At 35.5% G+C, this 19,079-nt stretch overlaps 1 protein-coding gene across 1 annotated transcript in view; it reads left to right on the plus strand.

Moving 5' to 3' along the window:
- The window catches only part of MIB1 (mindbomb E3 ubiquitin protein ligase 1), a 125,150-nt gene extending 109,716 nt beyond the window's left edge, over positions 1-15,434 (plus strand). Inside the window, exons 18-21 of the mRNA XM_003356369.4 lie at positions 897-975; positions 4,617-4,730; positions 5,994-6,094; positions 9,465-15,434. Coding sequence (XP_003356417.1) covers positions 897-975; positions 4,617-4,730; positions 5,994-6,094; positions 9,465-9,605 — 435 coding nt within the window. The 3' untranslated portion in view covers positions 9,606-15,434. The remainder of the gene's footprint in view (positions 1-896; positions 976-4,616; positions 4,731-5,993; positions 6,095-9,464) is intronic.

The raw sequence follows: 19,079 nt of genomic DNA on the forward strand, positions 1-19,079 counted from the left end.
CTAACTCCTCTCCATGTCTTCTAATTGACTCTTTACCACCTTGTGAAAAAGGATTGTTCTTTATCGCTCAGACTTTTAAGAAGCTGCAGCTCAACAGTGTTAGATACTTTGTTAATATCAGAGCTGGGATTGAACCCAGGGATAGAAAGATCCTGACCAGTTGTGTGTTACTGTTTCCCACTAGGTTCCCATGAGTGTATAGTTTCTATGTACATAACAAGGTCTAAGTTGGAAAGGTTCGTAGAGAGAGTGTGTGCAATATTTGGTTGTTTAGGTGAAGTGTTGGTCATCATTTTTGGACAGTAATGTTAAATGACACAAAAAGGGGAGAATGTATGTCAGAAGGGAGGCGCATCAATGAAAAACAGATAAGGAGCCAAGGGCAGTGGACAGCTGGGATAGAATTCCTCAGATGTGGGATAGCTGAACAATACCCCTGGCTAATTTGGCTAGATTTTTAAAAATCAATATTAGTAATCTATCTTAGTCATCAATACCCCTGGCTAATTTGGCTAGATTTTTTAAAATCAATATTAGTAATCTATCTTAGTCATTTTAAAAAAATTTTTCTCTCAAAAGTATTTTTAAAAAAAAGGAAATTGAAGTCTAGTTTGGTCTCCCTGACTTCAGAGAAAATGGAGTTTTCCTGTATCATTCTTTCAGATAGGTAGGGAGAATAAAATGGAAATAGAACATGTTTAGGTGGAGTATTTAAAGATATGAAAATGAGTAACCAAGAGAGTAGAGCACAGGGGAGAAGTGTGTGTTAAATTCCTCTGTGGGGGGGGGGGTGCTTCCTTATGGAGGAGAAATACATCGGGATACAGAAGGCACTGTTAGAGTCACTGGATTTATTTGTAGATGTTCACACTTGTGCTGTAACTTCTTTTTTGCAGATTGAAGAATGTGTGGTATGCTCTGACAAGAAAGCAGCTGTTCTTTTTCAGCCGTGTGGACACATGTGTGCTTGTGAGAGTAAGTAGCTCATACAAAACTTCCTCTGAATTATCATAAAAATAGAAAGTGAAACAAATTGTATCTTTGGATTTTTTTTTTTTTTTAGTACCTCATGAGCAGAAGAGTTGGTGGGCTTTTAGGACCTTCTAGTTGTTCTCTGTTCAAGAATGTCACCTCTTTCCTACCTCAGTCCCTAGTGTTAGGGAACTGAATGTGCTGCATTCTACCAGCTCCGCCTTTTATTTCATTTCTGTGTCTGCAGAATGATCTCTCCTCACACACAGGAGAAATCATTGCCAAAAATGAATGTTGAAATATTTAGTCTAGCCTTTTTTCACATCTTAATTAGCACATCTTCATGTCTTCACCTTTATGTTGTCCCTCTTGTACACTTGCCCTTTGAACCACCGCAGCAACCATAGGGCGGGAGTAGTGTCTGGCTTTCTTAACCTTTCTGTGTTGAGAGCTCATAGAAATCTTTTCTTTGTGAGGATAAGTAACATTAAAGTTTAAGAGAAGTTTTAAACTTTGCTTTTGTATGTCTCCTTTGTTCAAGTTAATATACTTAGTATTAATATTCTCTTCTTTTTACTTGTCAATGAAGAATTTTAAACAAGTTTAACAACTTACACTTTACTTGAAGTAAAGTGCAGCCCAAGGTAGGTGATCCCTGGTGGGTGGCTCAGAGATCCAGGTTAAGAATCTGGTGTTGTCACTGCTGTGGCTCAGGTTGCTGCTGTGGCTTGGGTCCTGTCCTTGGCCCTAGAACTTCTACATGCTGTAGGCATGCCCCCCCCAAAATGAGCCCAAAGTAGAGCATGTTTTTTACTATTAGAAAGTAGTTCAGTCATTTAGGTGCTGGGTTTTAATATAATATTTGACTAAAGAAACAAATTGTATGATAGATTAATCCCATTGACACAGATTTGCTTTCAGCATTGGTGTTTTTTTCATTCTAATCAGTAGCCCATCAACTAAGAAAGGATCAAGGTTTTCTACAGTAATGTTCTGCTATAAGTAATTGTTTCTGTTTACCAAAGACTGGTATAATGGCTGTTATCAGCTGTCAGAGGGCACGAAGAAAGAGAATTCTATCTTAAGCAAAAAGAGCTCAGGTTTTGTAAGTTTTCATAGCCCAGCAAACATTTTCTGTAAAGGGTCAAATAATAAACACTTTTGGCGTTTTGGACCACATGATTTCCCTAGTAACTACTCACCCCTTTCCAAGCATTCACTTCTGCGTTTGTAGTGCAGAAACAATCAGAGATGACAAGTTAAAAAAAAAAAAATGAGTTGGACTGTTTTCCATTAAAACTTTATTTACAAAAACAGATGACTGGGTTTGGCCAACAGGCTGTGGTTTGCTGACCCTATCATAGATCATAGTGATGCCTACAGAGACATGAAAGCTGGTTACAGTTAGCAGTTGATAACACAGATTCTAGAGCCTTAAATGTAGTATTTTCCCCTAGGAGTTTCCCAAAGCTTTTACATTATTTTTGCTTTAAAATAAGAGTAACAGCTAACTTTACTGAGCTCTTAATTAGTACCAGGCATTTTGTCTTAATCTTTTGAGTATCTCATTTATTTTCACAATAAGAAGTAGATTGTTTATTTTAATAGACACATTCGTAAACATTTATTTGCTAGGGAAGATGAAGTTAAGATGGAAAATATCCCTTTCTCAAGGAGAAACTGTGCAGTACAGCAGTTAGTCCAGTCTGCACATCAGAGTAATGTTTGCAGAGTATTACAGCCCTGAAGCGTGTAAGGTATCTGGAGTTCCCGTCATGACTCAGTGGAAGGGAATCTGACTAGCATCCATGAGGATGCAGGTTTGATCCCTGGCCTTGCTCAGTGGGTTAAGGATCTCCATGCCGTGAGCTGTGGTGTAAATCTCAGACATGGCTTGGATCTGGTGTTGCTGTGGTTATGGTGTAGGCCAGCAGCTGCAGTTTGAACCCTAGCCTGAGAACGTCCATGTGTCTCGGGCGCGGCCCTAAAAAGACAAAAAAAAAAAAAAAAAAAAAAAGAGAGAGAGTAAGGTTCCTTAACAGCTCAGAAGGAGAAATTGTATCCCTTTTGAAGGGCTGAAGAAAGATTTTATGTGAACAATGTGACAACCTAACTTAATAGTTAAAAGAATTCAAAATAATTATGGTTACATAGTATATACTCAGGCAATGAAATTAATCCTTTAAATTCAAGGAAAGAAAGATCTATGCTCAGATTGAAGACAAATTCCAGACTAGATATCTACTAATATTAGCTCCTACCTAGTGCTTCTTGCCTAAGCCAGCATCAGAACATTTCTTTTTAGGCCTCAGCACAAAATCAGCTTTGACGACAATTCTCTGGCTAACTGGTGTAAATACTGTTGGGAATATATGATCCCCTTGACCATGGCAGTGCTTTTGTGCTTTGTTAAGGCATATTATCTTGTTACAAGATAGCTTGCCACAGTTTTGTTATTTTTCCTGTTTTTGAAATGACTAAAATACTTGGCACATAGCCTAAGATATGGAGTAAACTTTCATAATAAATGCTAATGGGGAAGAATGTTGGGCACTAGGAGTGTTATTTTATTATTACTCTTTTTAGTGCCTGCAACGTACAGAAGGTTCCCAGGCTGGGGGTCGAATTGGAGTTGCAGCTGCTGGCCTATGCCACAGCCACAGCAATGCCAGATCCGAGCTGCATTTGCAACCTATGCTGCAGCTCACAGCAACACTGGATTCTTAACCCCCTGAGTGAGGCCAGGGATCAGACCCATGTCCTCATGGATTCTAGTTGGGTTCTTAACCTGCTGAGCCACAATGGAAATTCCTGCTAGGTGTTATTTTATAATTTGTTGTTGTTGTTGTTGTCATTTTAGGGCTGCACTGGTGGCACATGGAGGTTTCCAGGCTAGGGATTGAATTGGAGCTGTACCTGCTGGCCTACGCCACGGCCACAGCAACGCTGGATCCTTAACCCACTGAGTTAGGCCAGGGATCGAACCCATGTCCTCATGGATGCTAGTCAGATTCATTTCCTCTGAGCCACAATGGGAACTCCAATTTTATAATTAATTAATAACTTTAGATGTAATATTAATAATCCAGAACATAGATTTGTGCCTGATATTTTTTCTTGGAATAGGGAAGCAATCTACTGATATGTAAGTATTAGAAAGAGTCCATGTGATAATTTTTTTGGTATTTTCCTGACTACTGCATTAAAAAAGCAGTCACTTAGCAATTTCCTTGTTAGATTACATCAATTTGGTAGAAAGGAAATTATTCAAAGTTTCATGTAAGCACCCTTCTAAATCTTGGAGTAGTTAAATTTGTAAAGGATATCTCCCTCCTTTTTTCTCAAGCATTAAGATCTTGAAATATTTGTTACATATTTTTTTAAAAACTTAGAACCCCCCTCACAGTTTATTCCAGTGTAATAGAAAGTGTCTTTATTTCCATAATGATGGGCTAATCTAGAGGCTACCAATGAAAAATTACACTCTTAAATTGATAACATTTTTTAAGGAGATAGAATTATGTTATTGATATAACTTACCTAATGTTTATTTTAGTGTTAAATTTGAGTTACGAAAAATGAGCCGAGGAAGGCGACCCTATTCATGTCCTCTTTTGTGAGACGTGTCCTCTTGCTGTTTCCAGACTGTGCTAGCCTGATGAAAAAGTGTGTGCAGTGTCGCGCAGTAGTTGAACGAAGAGTGCCCTTCATCATGTGTTGTGGAGGGAAGAGCTCAGAGGATGCCACTGATGACATTTGTAAGTGCGTTTTCTTAAGTATTTTCTTATTTTGCTTTCTTGTTGGGACTTTCATGGATATCTTTTCTCATAGTACAGTGTCTCCTTGCAAAACATAAGGTATGTGTCCTGAATCTACAAGGAATAGGTAGGGTTTTGTTCTTGTTATATAATAAGAAACATGAAATTATATTTTTCTATCTTGAAGTATGATTATAGAACTTTAAACATTAGGCTTTTAAGAAACCTCCGTGTATGATATAAAGAGTATTATTGCATTCTTACCTAACTAAATTTGCTGGCTCTTTTTAAGATGAAATTTAGTGGAGGAAGACATCATATTGTATATTATTATTTTCAGATTATGCAAGTGTTAACCTCATTCCTTTATGTAACAGGTTTACCTGTTGATGTGTTTGAGTATTTTATGGAACAGGAATTATTTGTGACAGACTAACTGTAGATAAACTGAAATGTAACCAAGTGAACAAGTGGAAAGATGAAAAGCAATTATTTACCTTCAACCTTTTCAGTGTAGTTGACCCTTGAACAAGGCAGTTTGAATTGCGAGGGCCCACTTATACTCAGATATTTTTCTGTAGTAAATGCTATAGGATTACATGGTCCGCAGTTGGTTGAACCAGGGAATGTGGAGAAATAGTGGCTATGGAGGACCAACTATAAGTGGTTGTTGATTTACCCTTGAGTTGTTCAATGGTCAGCTGTAGTACAGCTTTGTGAAAATACTTTTCATCTTTGCACTAGACATAAGCTGGTTGGTCTCTTTGATTTCTTTGTTTGGATGAGGAAGAACATTAGTGCAGCCATTTGCACCCGGGCCTTCTTGTCATTATCACAACAGGGCAGAATAAAAATCCCAGGGACAGATTAGCTGGAGTAAAAGACCAGGAATCTAGAAAGTAGGAAAAGTGAAATAAAAATTTTTTCTTCATTCAGGAGATCATGAGCTTTCTTTTGTGGAGTTCCTAATCTCAGATCAGTAACAACAGGGAGAGCCTTGGAAAACCCAAAAGTCTGCCTGGAGGTTATTGTCTAGCTGAGCTTAGTGTAATTAGAAGTTAATAGATAAACCTGTTCCTTTTTGAAGATTATAAATGACGGCATATAACATTAATGTCGCTGCCATATCTGTTGTCCACATGTGGGAAAAAATTTAATAATAATAGTCTTGTCTTTTTAATAAATAAAACCATTAATTTTAGAAATTAAAAAGCCATTCTTTCAAAACAGTCAAAGCATTAAGATTCTTTATCTGTATTATAGCAAGTGGAAATATTCCAGTGTTACAAAAGGATAAGGATAACACCAATGTCAACGCAGACGTGCAGAAGCTGCAGCAACAATTACAGGACATTAAAGAGCAGGTAACAGCGATTTCTTCATGGTGAACAATGATTCAAAGAATGGTATTTTTCTGTAAAAGTACTAGTGTTTTATGTAGTGAGCATGTATCATACTAGTGCATCATTTGTAGTATTTGTATATTTGCAATAGGCAAAATCTTATTAGAAGATTTCAATAGCCCCTTTACAAAATAGGAAACACACCAATGACCAATATGCAACATGAAAAAATGGTAAACTACAATGATGTATCTTTTTCCACCTATCAGATTGAGGGGAAAAATGTTAGAAACTGTCAATGTCAAGTGTTTAGGCAGAACACGTAGCAGCCGTAACTCTTACAATGCTAGTGAGAATATATATGAGTAAAAACACTTGAATAGTTTGTCATCATTTCATAAACCTAAAAAGGTAGTTCCCATTGTGGCTCAGCAGTTAATGAATCTGACTAGCATCCATGAGGACCCAGGTTTGATCCCTGGCCTGCTCGGTGAGTTAAGGATCCAGCACTGCCATGATCTGTGGTGTAGGTTGCAGACGCGACTCAGATCTGGTGTTGCTGTGGCTGTGGTGTAGGCCAGCAGCTACAGCTCTGATTTGACCCCTAGCCTGGGAATTTCCATATCCCGGGTGCAGCCCTAAAAAGCAATAAAACCAAAACAAACAAACAAACCTACAAAGGATATATTTGGGGATGCAACCTTGGAAAAAATAATCACACAGATGGTATTTAAAATCAAGGAGAGTATTTTTGGCTGGGGTGGCTGGGAGGGGGCATAAGAAGTTTTAAGAGTACTGATAACTCTTTTTTTCATGATCTAAGTTGATTACATGCATTTGATCAGTTTGTGAGTGTTTATTACATTGTATACTTATGATTTGTGCACATTTCTGTATAGATGTGATATTTCAATAACAAGGAGAAAAGGATACACACACACACACACACACACACACCCCCATACACCCATAAAGAAAAGCAAGGAAAAGAGAAATGAACACAATTCAGAACAGTGGTTATCAGGGAAGGATGGAAGAGTTCATACCGAGGGGCCTCAAAAGCACGGGTGGAATTCCATGCTTTACACTGAGTAGTGGTTATATTGTTCTCTGTATGGTATACATATCAAAGAAGTACTTCTTTATAGCTACTTAATATTTAATCAAAATGGCATTAAAATAAAGAAGTTACCTAAAACTCATAGCTATATGGAACATAAGAAAGTCTTTTTTCCCCCTTATCTTACCATTTGACCCAGCAATTAATTCAAAGAATTGAGCAGCAGAGGGTGTTACTTCTTAGTGTGGCAGTCACATCAGTGTTGCTGTGCAGTTGTTAGAGTCATGCCCTTGTCTTTTCTATCTGGATTTATAGGGAAGTAAAATAATCAATAGATAGTGGCCCAGGATAACTAATGATCTTTGGGATAATTCATTTAGAATTAATTGCATATATTTAATAGGAATTTAAATACCCATCTGAAGTGATGAAAACTACGATTAGGCCAGTTTTTCTTCTGAAATCCAGCATCTTGTAATACTTGTTGTGTAGTAAGTAAAGATAAAGATAGATTTATAAGTTCTTAATGTAGAAACATATTTAGCTCATCTGATATGTATAAAAAAATTGGGGGGGGGTCTTTTTTGGGCTGCACCAAGACATATGGAGGTTCCCAGATCAAATCAGATCTGTAGCTGCTGGCCTATACCATAGCTCATGGCAATGCCAGATCATTAACCTGCTGAGCAAGGCCAGGGATCGAACCTGAGTCCTCATGGATACCAGTCAGATTCGTTTCCACTGAGCCGTGATGGGAACTCCGATGTTTTAAAATTTTGAAGCCCCTTAGAATCTCAGTTCAATTTCCATAAGATACTTAGAGAAGGATAAAACTGATTTTTGGACACATCTTCTGTGAAGAGCTTTTTTTGTCTCATAATTGTGAATTAGAATTGTTCTTATAGTGAATAATGACATTTATTGAGCATTATAAAATAGGATCGTAAAAGAATAATTCAGCCCTACCTTTGTCCAAAGTTTACCATTTGAAAGAAGTTTTTCTTTCTTAAATAATCTTCATTACCATATTTCATCACTAAAGTATTTAAACAGTTAAAACTCATTTTCTGTGGAATGTTGGAAATTCTTTCAGGGACCCCTTCAGGGTCACCCAGAGAAAGCATCTGAATAACTCTTTTTAAGTTTTAAAACTCTAATCTTTCTATTACCTCAATGTCTCTTTAAAAGACAAAAGCTAATTTTATGTACTATTAAGAATATATTAATCTAAAGTAACTTAACCTGGGCTGCTGAGATGTGTTTACTTTTGGAACTAAGAATTATTAATTAACTGTAGTGAAAGTTAGAGACCTCTTGAAAGTTTAATGGAAAAGAAACTATTTTAATAAGCTTCTTTGGCTTCTTAAAATTAAAACATGATTTTTCTATAGTTTTGCTTCTCAAAACTTTAAGATTAAATGTGAAAATTACTTTGGAAGAATGGAGCTAGCATGTTAGACTGCAGTTCCTTTTTTCTGTTTTCTTCGCAATGATTTCTGGTATTGTCAAAATTGGTAGCTACATTTTTATATAGGCTTTAGGCCTGGTTTATTTATCTGGACATTCTTGTTTATTTCATTTCTCTGTTATTTGGGAAAAGTATAATTCAGAATGAAGTGTTATGATATATTAAGGTAAAAGGTTTTTATAAATGTTAAAATACAGTTTATAAGTAAATATGTGATTTTCTAGAAAATTTCACAGAACTATACAGCTGTATTCTTCCAAGATGAAAAAGTCTTTATCAATATGTAACTAAGGTTAATTAAGGGGTCTACATTGACAGCAGTGCAGGGCAGCATCAGGTTTACAAGCAAGAGCTCTGGGGCCTCGTGGACCTGAGTTCACACTGTGAGTTGCCTTGGGAAGTTTTTAACTTCCTTAAGCCTGAAGTGGGAGTGATTTAGGACTGAGATTGTATCCCATGTAGCGTAGTGCTTGGTTCTTAACAGGATTTCCTCACTGCTTCCCTGGGTACGTTGTGTTATTTTCATACAAAAAGAGCATGCATAGAGTACCTAGAGTTGGAGAATCTGTTTCAGACTGAATGGGGCTATTTTCATCCATTTCCTATTAGATTTTAGCATTTACATTCTAAATTTTATTCACTATTTGCTTTTTGTAATATTTATTTTATGTAGTACTTTTTCTACTGACCTGACAGTGCAGCCAATATTTTTGTTTTATAAGGATATTGGAACTATTTAAAAATTTTAAAGCAATAGATTATTTGACTAAAGCAACAAAATTAATGATGTTACAAAATTGTCACATACACTTTTGAAATAGAAAATGTCTCAGCATTTATTATGTTGTTATCTCATATTCCAGACAATGTGCCCTGTGTGTTTGGATCGTCTGAAGAATATGATTTTCCTATGTGGCCACGGAACATGCCAGCTCTGTGGAGACCGAATGAGTGAATGTCCTATTTGTCGAAAGGCTATTGAACGAAGAATACTTTTGTATTAACTAAAAAACTTGGTGTGTTTTGTTAGCTAAAGTATTTGGTCATGAGATCTTAGTGAGCTTTTCAGCTAGTTGGATGTTCCAATGAATTAATTTTTAATATCATAGTTTCTTTACTAGAGTGTAATAAGACTGTAAATGTACCAGAACAGCAACAAAAAACTCTATGAAACAGTATTTGAAGCTGTGTTTTTTGTTTTTTTTTCCCTTTCAGTTTGAAACATCAAATCCATGTAATTCATAGATAATTTACCTTTGACTTCTGGGGGAAAAACTCCTTTAAGGATCTCCTGTTATTTTTTATTTATACTGAATTTTCTCTTACAGCTTATGTTAGTTAGCCCTCAAAAGATTCACTTTCTTATGATCATCCTTCAGTTTATCATGATTTCACACAGTAAATTGACAGAGATACTCAAAAAAATCATGTATCAAATGAAAAGGGCAAGTCAAACCATTATGTCACATATATTAATGATAAAATGATAGTACATGTTCTGCATGGTTTAGGGAATACTGAAAAGAGGATTCTTTTTTTAAGGTAACATGAAGTATCCAAATGATTGGTTCTGAATTCTTAGAGTTAATGGTAACAGAATGAGAGAATAATGACTTTGCATTTAACTTATTTTCTGGATTCAGAGGAAAATTATTTAACTTGAATCTAATTGCCAGTTTCAGAATGACTGATAGGCATGAAAAGGAAAAATAAGCAGTCATAGTGGGGAACTGACAGGGAAGGGGGGGGAATTATCCAATAAAATAGTACCTATTAACTGACCATTACCAGTTGCTTTTCTTAATTTATACAGTGTTTTGTTCAGCCAGCTTTAAAAAAGAAAAAGTCTGTGAAAAATGTGCCTCAGTTTCCCCTGTGGTTACTTATCCAGACTTGATCTGACCAGTGAAATGATACTGCCCTCTTTGGGCCTCTGAGGTTCCATTTAGCTTTTCTAATGTGCTAAGTAGTGGTGCCCAGGGACCTGAGGAGGGTCATGCACTGTCCTCAGGCAGTGGTGGTCTGTCTGCAGTATCTGTTCATTTTGCCAGCATTACTGATTCTACTTTCATCATAGGCGTCACTCCCATTATCTCTCAGATACTATCTCTCAGATTCTTACTATGAAGAAAACAGTCTCTCTTTATACTTAATGATGAAGATTATTATTTTAACTTCCAGCAATATCCAAGATGTAGTAAATAACTGTTGGTAAATAAGTTTAGAAAGAATGACTAGGACATTTACAGAAATATGTCTGCTTACCTGTGTTTTTTTTTTTTTTTTTTTAACTCAATCTTTGACTCTAGGACATCTGATGATTTTTTTTCCTCCTTTGAATGAGTAATCTTTCAGCATCTAGGATGAATATACACATAAATAAGTGTTTTAGGGTTCATAACTTCCAGGTTATAGAAGTATCAGCTGTTTACAATAGTATCTATTACATACTATCTAAGTTTACTCCTAAGAATAGTTACCTTTTCTCTTACCCACTTCATTTTTGGCTGCCCTACAGCAAATGAAACTCCTGGGCCAGAGATCAGATCCAAGCCGCAGTCATGACCTAAGCCTCAGCCGTGGCAATGCGGGATCCTTAACCCACTGGGCTGGGCTGGGGATAGAACCTGCGTCCCAGTGTTCCCAAGATGCCTCCGATCCTGTTGTGCCACAGTGGGAGCTCCAGGGTGGTTATCTTTTTTTGTAGTTTTTCCCCTCTCCTTTGAATCTGGTTCTTACTTCAGTTTTTCTGCTCCAAGAACTAAATTTGAAAGTACAAAGTTTCTAGCTCTCAAAACATTATTTTTCTAGCTATTTAATGGCAGCTGGCTTTGCAAGTCCTAGTGAAAACAATGGTGTGCTTTGGTGGTTGACTGTATAATCTCAGTAATTCCATATTTGTGCTTAGCTGATTAACTTAAAAGTTTTCACAAATTTTAAATTTGAAAATTTGTATCGACTCTACTCAGTTATGTAATAAGGGGCCACTGGGGCTGTTTTTTTAAGCCATATTTTAAAGTTATAAAAAGATGGAACATCTGTCTGATGATGTTGACATAAAGGAACAGACGATTTTCTTTCATATTTGAAAACAGTGTAAGTCAGGATTTTCCTTTTCTTCCTGTGCCATAGGCTGCCCATCTCTTCTCCGCTAGATCAGCTTGTGAAGAGCGAGCCTCTGGCTGCTTCATGCATAGTTTGGCCAACCAGAGTATTGTATGGTCAAGAGTTCTGCCTCACTCAGACCCTTGTTGTTTGTCTTCTGTGCTGCAGTGCTTAAAGTTGTATCCCTAAAAGGCAATTTCATCTTCCAGACTAGTGTATTCCCTCCGTATAGGAGTTCCCGTCATGGCTCAGCAGAAAAGAATCTGACTGTTACCCATGCGGATGCAGGTTCAATCCCTGGCCTTACTCAGTGGGTTAAGGATCCGGCGTTGCTGTGGTTGTGGTGTAGGCTGGCAGCTGCAGCTCAGATTCAACCCTTAGCCTGGGAACTTCCATATGCCGCAGGTGTGGCCCTAAAAAAATAAAAAATAAAAGAATTAATAACATAGACTATTGCAGAAGTCAAAGTCACTATAAATGTAGTGCTGTGTGCTTGTGGATTGCCTTTGTTTGTACCACTTTGAAATTTGTTTAAGTGAATAGAAAATGATTCTCTGTTGATGTTTTCAAGCCCTTGAAAAATTATTTTAAATTTTTTTGGCAGGTTTGTGAGAGAATAAGATTAAGAACTTGTTTAAACAACAACAACAACAACAAAAAGACAAAAGACAAAAAAAAAAAAAAAAAAAGAACTTGTTTAAGTGAATTTCCTCTAACTGAAACTGCTACCTCTTATTATATGTCTCAGCAGTGCTTTCCCAATTAGGATGTTTCCTTGTCATTATCATCTCTTTATCTTGTGCCTCAAAAGAGTTTTTGCTTTTCCTAGAATTACTTAAAAATTACATTCATTCATAGAAAAAAAAAACATTTATTGAGCGTGGGAGGCTAGATACACAACATTGAAAAAATTGTCAGGGTTTTGGCACGTGCAGAATTTATCATGCAACCATTGGATATTTGAAGTGATCCCTTCAAAAAGAAGGCATCTAAAGATCCTGATAACATATCTTCCTAATACTTGGAGGAATTGTCATTGATAGTATTCAGAGTCCCTCTCTGTACCCCCTGACTCCTACCACATTTTCTCTTTTTTATTCTTCTAACTAACGTTGTCAGCTTTGTTACCCAGAACATACATACAACCTACCAGATGGTGCTATTCTAGTAGTTTTTCTTCACATACTTTAACATTCTTACTGCTTATACTATATACTTAGATATTTAATTTTGTTGGGAGCAAGAAAGTTTTCCAAGAGAAGATCATTTTGTATTAGTATAGGAATATTATATTACACATGTGTTTTAGTTTAGCTGGCCAAATTATGCTTGGTTGTTTGTAATTTTAAACATTGCAAATTGGCCGTCTAGCTACTGAGGCATAAAGTTAATTGATAATGTTGAAAATAACTTTCTTAAATTTATAACTTTGATGGCTTCAGCCTATGAGAGCATTTTAACATATTGCAATGCATGCTGCTTAAGGTTTAGGTCCAATTCAAATTTAAAAGCTTGCTGGGTCATTTTTACATAGTAGAAATAGACTCTCTAGTTATGTGTTGCCCAATTACTGTTATTTATTATGAATTTGGGGCCCTTTTGGACAAGAAATTATTTAAACTTATGAACTAGGAGAATTGGTGATGAGATTGCACAGGGAGGACAGTAGGGATTGCAGAATAAAAATCAGGTTTTGAGTTTAGAGAAGAGGTCATGTCTATTTTATTAATGTGGTAAATGTAGAGAGTAGACTTAATTGGATAAAGGGTCTTTCAGCCAGTTTTTAGTGTAGTTTAATTGACAATTGCTTTGGAAATTATGGACTTTAATAAGTCTATAATTAGACTTGCTTATAGCTTGCTTAAAAACAAAATCCAAAAAGAAAAGCACTTATCTTCTCAGAGCATCTAAAATATTTTATAGGAATAATTTCTGTAAAAATTGAATTTTGGAATAGAATATTTTGCATTTTTTTATTGTGGTAAAAACACATAACATGAAATTTACCATCTTAACCAGTTTTAAGTGTACAGTTGATGATGTAAGTCTATTCACATTGTTGTGAAACATCTCTAGAACTTTCTCATCCTTGAAAACTTGAAACTCTATACCTGTTAAGCAACAATCCCCCTCTTTCTCTTCTGCCGGGAGGAATAGAATTTTGATTAAATGTAAAACAAGAAACACCTGAATATCTCCAGTGTTTGTGTTGCAAGATCTGAAGTTATGGTAAACATCAAGTTCCTAAAATTTGAAGGAGATAGAATTTCTTCCCTCCCTCCCAGTTATCTTCAGTCATAATTGAGTGGATTTCAAATATCTATTGATTAGAAGAGCTTGTTATTTCATTTTGAGCCAGAGGGAAGAAACATGTTTTTAACATTAGAATTAGGTTAACTCTGAATTTGTACTAAATTGGAAAAGTAGCAGATCTTCACAAATTATGTGTGCCTTGTTGAAAATGTTACTTGTCTTTAAGTCTGCTTGTAACTGTTTCAAATATTTTTTTTCTCTCAAAAAGTGACCTATTTTATTTGCTTGAATATTATGATAGGAATGCTTACTGATAATTACTTGATAATCGTATATAGCCTTGGAACTTTAACATTTATATAAAGCTATACAGTATTAATAATTATAGCTGTACTTCTTTAAAACATTAAATTTGAGGAAAAACTATTTAATACTGTGTCATGTGTACATTGCTTTGCTACAGTGAGAGGGAAAATTTTTTAGATTGAGCCTCAATTTGCTGATAAATGGTCAGTAGTTGGTGAAACTAGAGTATGAAAATATAAACTAGATAGTAGAACTGATGAATGAAAAATTGTAAGTTGCTACATCAGCATTTTCTATCTCCCTCCTTTTCTGTCAGAGTATTACTTTTCCAGCATGCGTTCATATTTGTGAGCTAAGAAGGAGATGGGAATCTGAGGTTGAAGTTGTGATTATCTTGTTGAGGAAGCTAGTATTACAAGAAAGGTGACTTCCCACATCAATTTGGTGCCTAAATCTGTAACTACAAGTTACAATGATGCTTACAAAATGTATAAGAAAGATAATATTGCTGAATATTTTACTTTTTTTGTGAAGTCTACTTAATTCTGTTTCATAAACATGACTTCTTCCCAAAAGCAAAATGGTGTTGTGATTTTCTGTAAAATAAATGTGCCATTTTGTCTGAAATCTGTAATTTCAGGAAGCTATTGAAAGTTCTGACTCAGGGCTTTTTAAGAGTTTAAGCAATTGTTAATTATATTTTGGAAAATTCATCTACATAATTCTTCAGTGCCTTGAAAGAATTATAAACTTGGCAACACTACTAAAACTTTACAGAAGGTGGTCTTTAGTGTGTGTTTATCATTACACACACATTCATAAGTTGTGTTACTTGTGTTGTAATAATGATACTGCTTGTGTGCTGGGTTTGGGTAATTCTTTCTTTAAAGGAAGTTTCCTTAGATTTGCACTTGAAATTTGTTTTTTTTTTTTTTTTTTTTTAAATGGGTTATTTATGGCCATGACACTGTTACCAGGAAAGTACTTGTTAAGTCATTATGAAAAGTCATGTATAAGTAGCATCTGGAAAGAGGAGCTAGAGTTCATACAGTTTACTATTTTAGTATAAAAGGAGAATCTGTTTGGTAAACACAGATTGTCTTCCTCTCAAATGAAAAAAAAAAAAAAAAAGAAGAAGAAGACCTTTTGTTCAAGTGATTTGGTTAATGAGTAACCAGAATCACGAAGTGCATGACATTTTAAATGGTAGTCTTACTTAGACCGAATCCCCCCAATCAATACTCTTATTACGTTCAGTATGCTTGTGTCCTTCTGAATGCTGTATATTCAGCGATAGAAGGTGGTTTAATTGACTTACAGCTTTGTTTTGCTTTGTATTTTTCTAGTGTTTTTTAGCTTTCACTTAATTAGGTTTAAAGTCTTGTTTGTGAGTATAGTTTTTGTATGACAAATGATTCTTGCTTATTAGCTTTTGTTTAAAGAATGCGTAGCAAGAGCTAAGCTTTTAAAAATGAATGCATTTACCATTAATAAAGCCTGTGATATTATATAATGCTTTTCTCTGATCTTTTGAAAATGTTCTTTATAGATGTATACATGAATTTTGATTCTTGCAGCATTTGAAAACAAATCTCATATATCAAATCTTTTATTATTGGGAAGGAAATTATCACGTCTTTGAGAAACAAGAAAAAACATCTCCAATTCTATATAAGACGTAGGTGCCTGCATCTAGAAGGAAGGCTCTCATTGCAGTTGTTTACATTTAAGGTACCTCTATATCTCTAGGGCCAAAGAAGCTTTTCCTATTATAACACCTCGTATTCTTTCAGGATGAAGAGATATTGTGAAAGTAGTCTGAATAGCATAAACTTGATAGAAAACAGATCAACTAGTCATGAAGATTCAACTTCTATAAAAAGTTTATTACACTTCCCAACTCAGATGTAGATTTCATTTTCAAGAGGTATACATTTTAAAACAATGATTTATTTGACTTTGTTAGCATTTTGTGACTAAGTCAGTAATTGAAGGGTTTGGGGGTTGTTTTATTTTTTAGGTTAATAGAAGCACTTGTGAAGTTACTGAAAAATGGTCTTGTGTTAGTTCAAAAAATTACGTATGTATATCTCCTATGTTTAAGAGGGAAACCGTCTGAAACAAAAATCTTTTAAAATTGTTTATTTGAAAAAAGCATATGTATTCCAACTTTAAAATTGTGAATTTATTTTTGGATAACCTCTACCTGTATTTTGGGGAGTTATTTCTGTTGCTGTATAATTAGGTATTTCATGGCAATATTTTTTATTAAATTGAAACTCTGTATAGGTTTTGAAAATAAAGCCATTTTAGAAAATGTGATTTTGCTTTTTTATCATTGGTATTATTCATCCTTCACAGGAGTGAGAATTATTTGTTAGTCTTACAGTGTAGCATTTCCTGAATTTACTAATAATGGAAACTTTTAAATGGTAGATGTAGAGCATTTATAGGAGTTTATAGGATAGAATGAGTGCATGGATTAAAGTAGAACCCGGAAATGATCTCTCAGGTAAATTGATTGCTGAAGAATGATCATTTGACTAATAGTTTTTCTCTTTATAACAAAACTAGTTGATAAATTTATTTTTATTTTACGGATAAAAAAGTGATAAACATGATATGAAAAAATTAGACAAGACCTGGAGCAGTGACCATCAGTCAGTCCATGAATTGATGTCATGTCACTGAGACAGCACTGGGCAGTGCTGCCTCTGCAGTGATGTTTTAACCAAATGTAATGCATTCATGCTTAAAATGCCGCTTCATACCAAGTCCCCACACTCTGAGATACAGCAACTTTCTGAAAGGCAGATTTTCAAATCAGTATAAACATTATTTCTCATCTATTTAAGACTATTTATTAATCATACTTTCTCCTTTATTTCCACAGAACACCAATTAATATCTTGAGGGGAACATTGACATACAGTTTGGAAAAAGCTTTTATAGGTGAGATTAACCCTGAAAATAGGGAAACAATCAGATCAGAGAGCCTTTGACTACTGACCATGGCCAAATCATACTGAAGAAAGTCTGAAGTTCAGAAAGGTTATATGCCCTTAATATGTATGTTATAGTATAAGAGTATTGTGGTAGTTTCCTATTGCAACTGTGACAAATTGCTGTGAATGTAGTGGCTTAACACAATAGAAAGTTTGGAGGTCAGAAGTCTGACATGAGTCTCCTTGGATTAAAATCAGGTTGTTGTCAGGGTTGTGTTCCTTTCTGGATGTTCTTGGGGAGCATCCATTACCTTGCTCTTTATAGCTGCAGGAGGTGGCCCACGTTCCTTGGTCTCATCCATCTTCATCTTCTTCTGCCAGCAATTGCCAGTTGTGTCTCACACTAAATCACTCTGACATTGCCTCTTCTGCCTCTAAAGATTTTTCACTTTTAAGGATCCTTGTTATAGCACTGGGTCTATCTGGATAACCTCTTTAATTTTAGTTGATAAGCATCCTTAATTCCACCTGCACCTTTAATTCCCTTTTGCCATGTAACGTAACATATTCATAAGTTCCAAGGCTTAGGACATAGTCATATTTTGGGGGAAGGGGTATTATTACCTCCAAAGGTATAGATGGCCTGTATTTATGTATGTTCTACATGTTGAGAATATATTCCCAACCTGTAGATTTAGAGAACTAAGATTTCATTGCAGGGTTATCTTAAATCTACTAAGATGAACAGAAGTGTTATATAGGAGTTCCTATGTAAGTGTGGGATTAATCTCAAAGGAAATAATTTGCTCAAATTCTCAGTGTTTCTAGAGGAAAGTGTTCATGATATCCCTGGTTTATGAAAATGCTGATGTTTTACATGTTGCTGCTTCTTTTAATTTTCTATCAATAATCTCATCATTACATTGGCTCAGTTACCATATATAGGTTTGGAAGATTCTGAGTTTTATATCCTAAGATTCTTATTTGCAACTTAATCTGGGCATGTTTTAATAGGTATCCAGACTCCTTAAACCTGGTATGTCCCAACCTCAAACCTAGTATGTCCCAACCTTAAGTTGACTATTTCCAGTATACTTGTGTTAATAATAGTATTGTCTTTTTTATCCAGTTTCTTAAACTAGAAACTTCAGTCATATTTGACTAGCTATTTTTTTGCCGCCTGAAGCATGTAGAAATTTCAGGGCCAGGGATCAAACCTGCATCATAGCAGTGACAATGCTGGATCCCTAACCTGCTGAGCCACCAGGAAACTCCATACTTTTATCACATCTAATATTTGCTGGATCCTGTTATTGCTTATTTGGAACTGTCTCTTTTTTTTTTTTTTTTTTTTTAATTTTATTTTTTTATTTCCCCACTGTACAGCAAGGGGGTCAGGTTATCCTTACATGTATACATTACAATTACAGTTTTTCCCCCACCATTTCTTCTGTTGCAACATGAGTATCTAGACATAGTTCTCAATGCTATTCAGCGGGATCTCCTTGTAAATCTATTCTAGGTTGTGACTGATAAGCCCAAGCTCCCGATCCCTCCCACTCCCTCCCCCTCCCATCAGGCAACCACAAGTCTCTTCTCCAAGTCCATGATTTTCTTTTCTGAGGAGATGTTCATTTGTGCTGGATATTAGATTCCAGTTATAAGTGATATCATATGGTATTTGTCTTTGTCTTTCTGGCTCATTTCACTCAGTATGAGATTCTCTAGTTCCATCCATGTTGCTGCAAATGGCATGATGTCATCCTTTTTTATGGCTGAGTAGTATTCCATCGTGTATATATACCACATCTTCCGAATCCAATCTTCTGTCGATGGACATTTGGATTGTTTCCATGTCCTGGCTATTGT

Source organism: Sus scrofa, chromosome 6, assembly GCF_000003025.6.
Source record: "Sus scrofa isolate TJ Tabasco breed Duroc chromosome 6, Sscrofa11.1, whole genome shotgun sequence".
NCBI classification, from domain to species: domain Eukaryota; kingdom Metazoa; phylum Chordata; class Mammalia; order Artiodactyla; family Suidae; genus Sus; species Sus scrofa.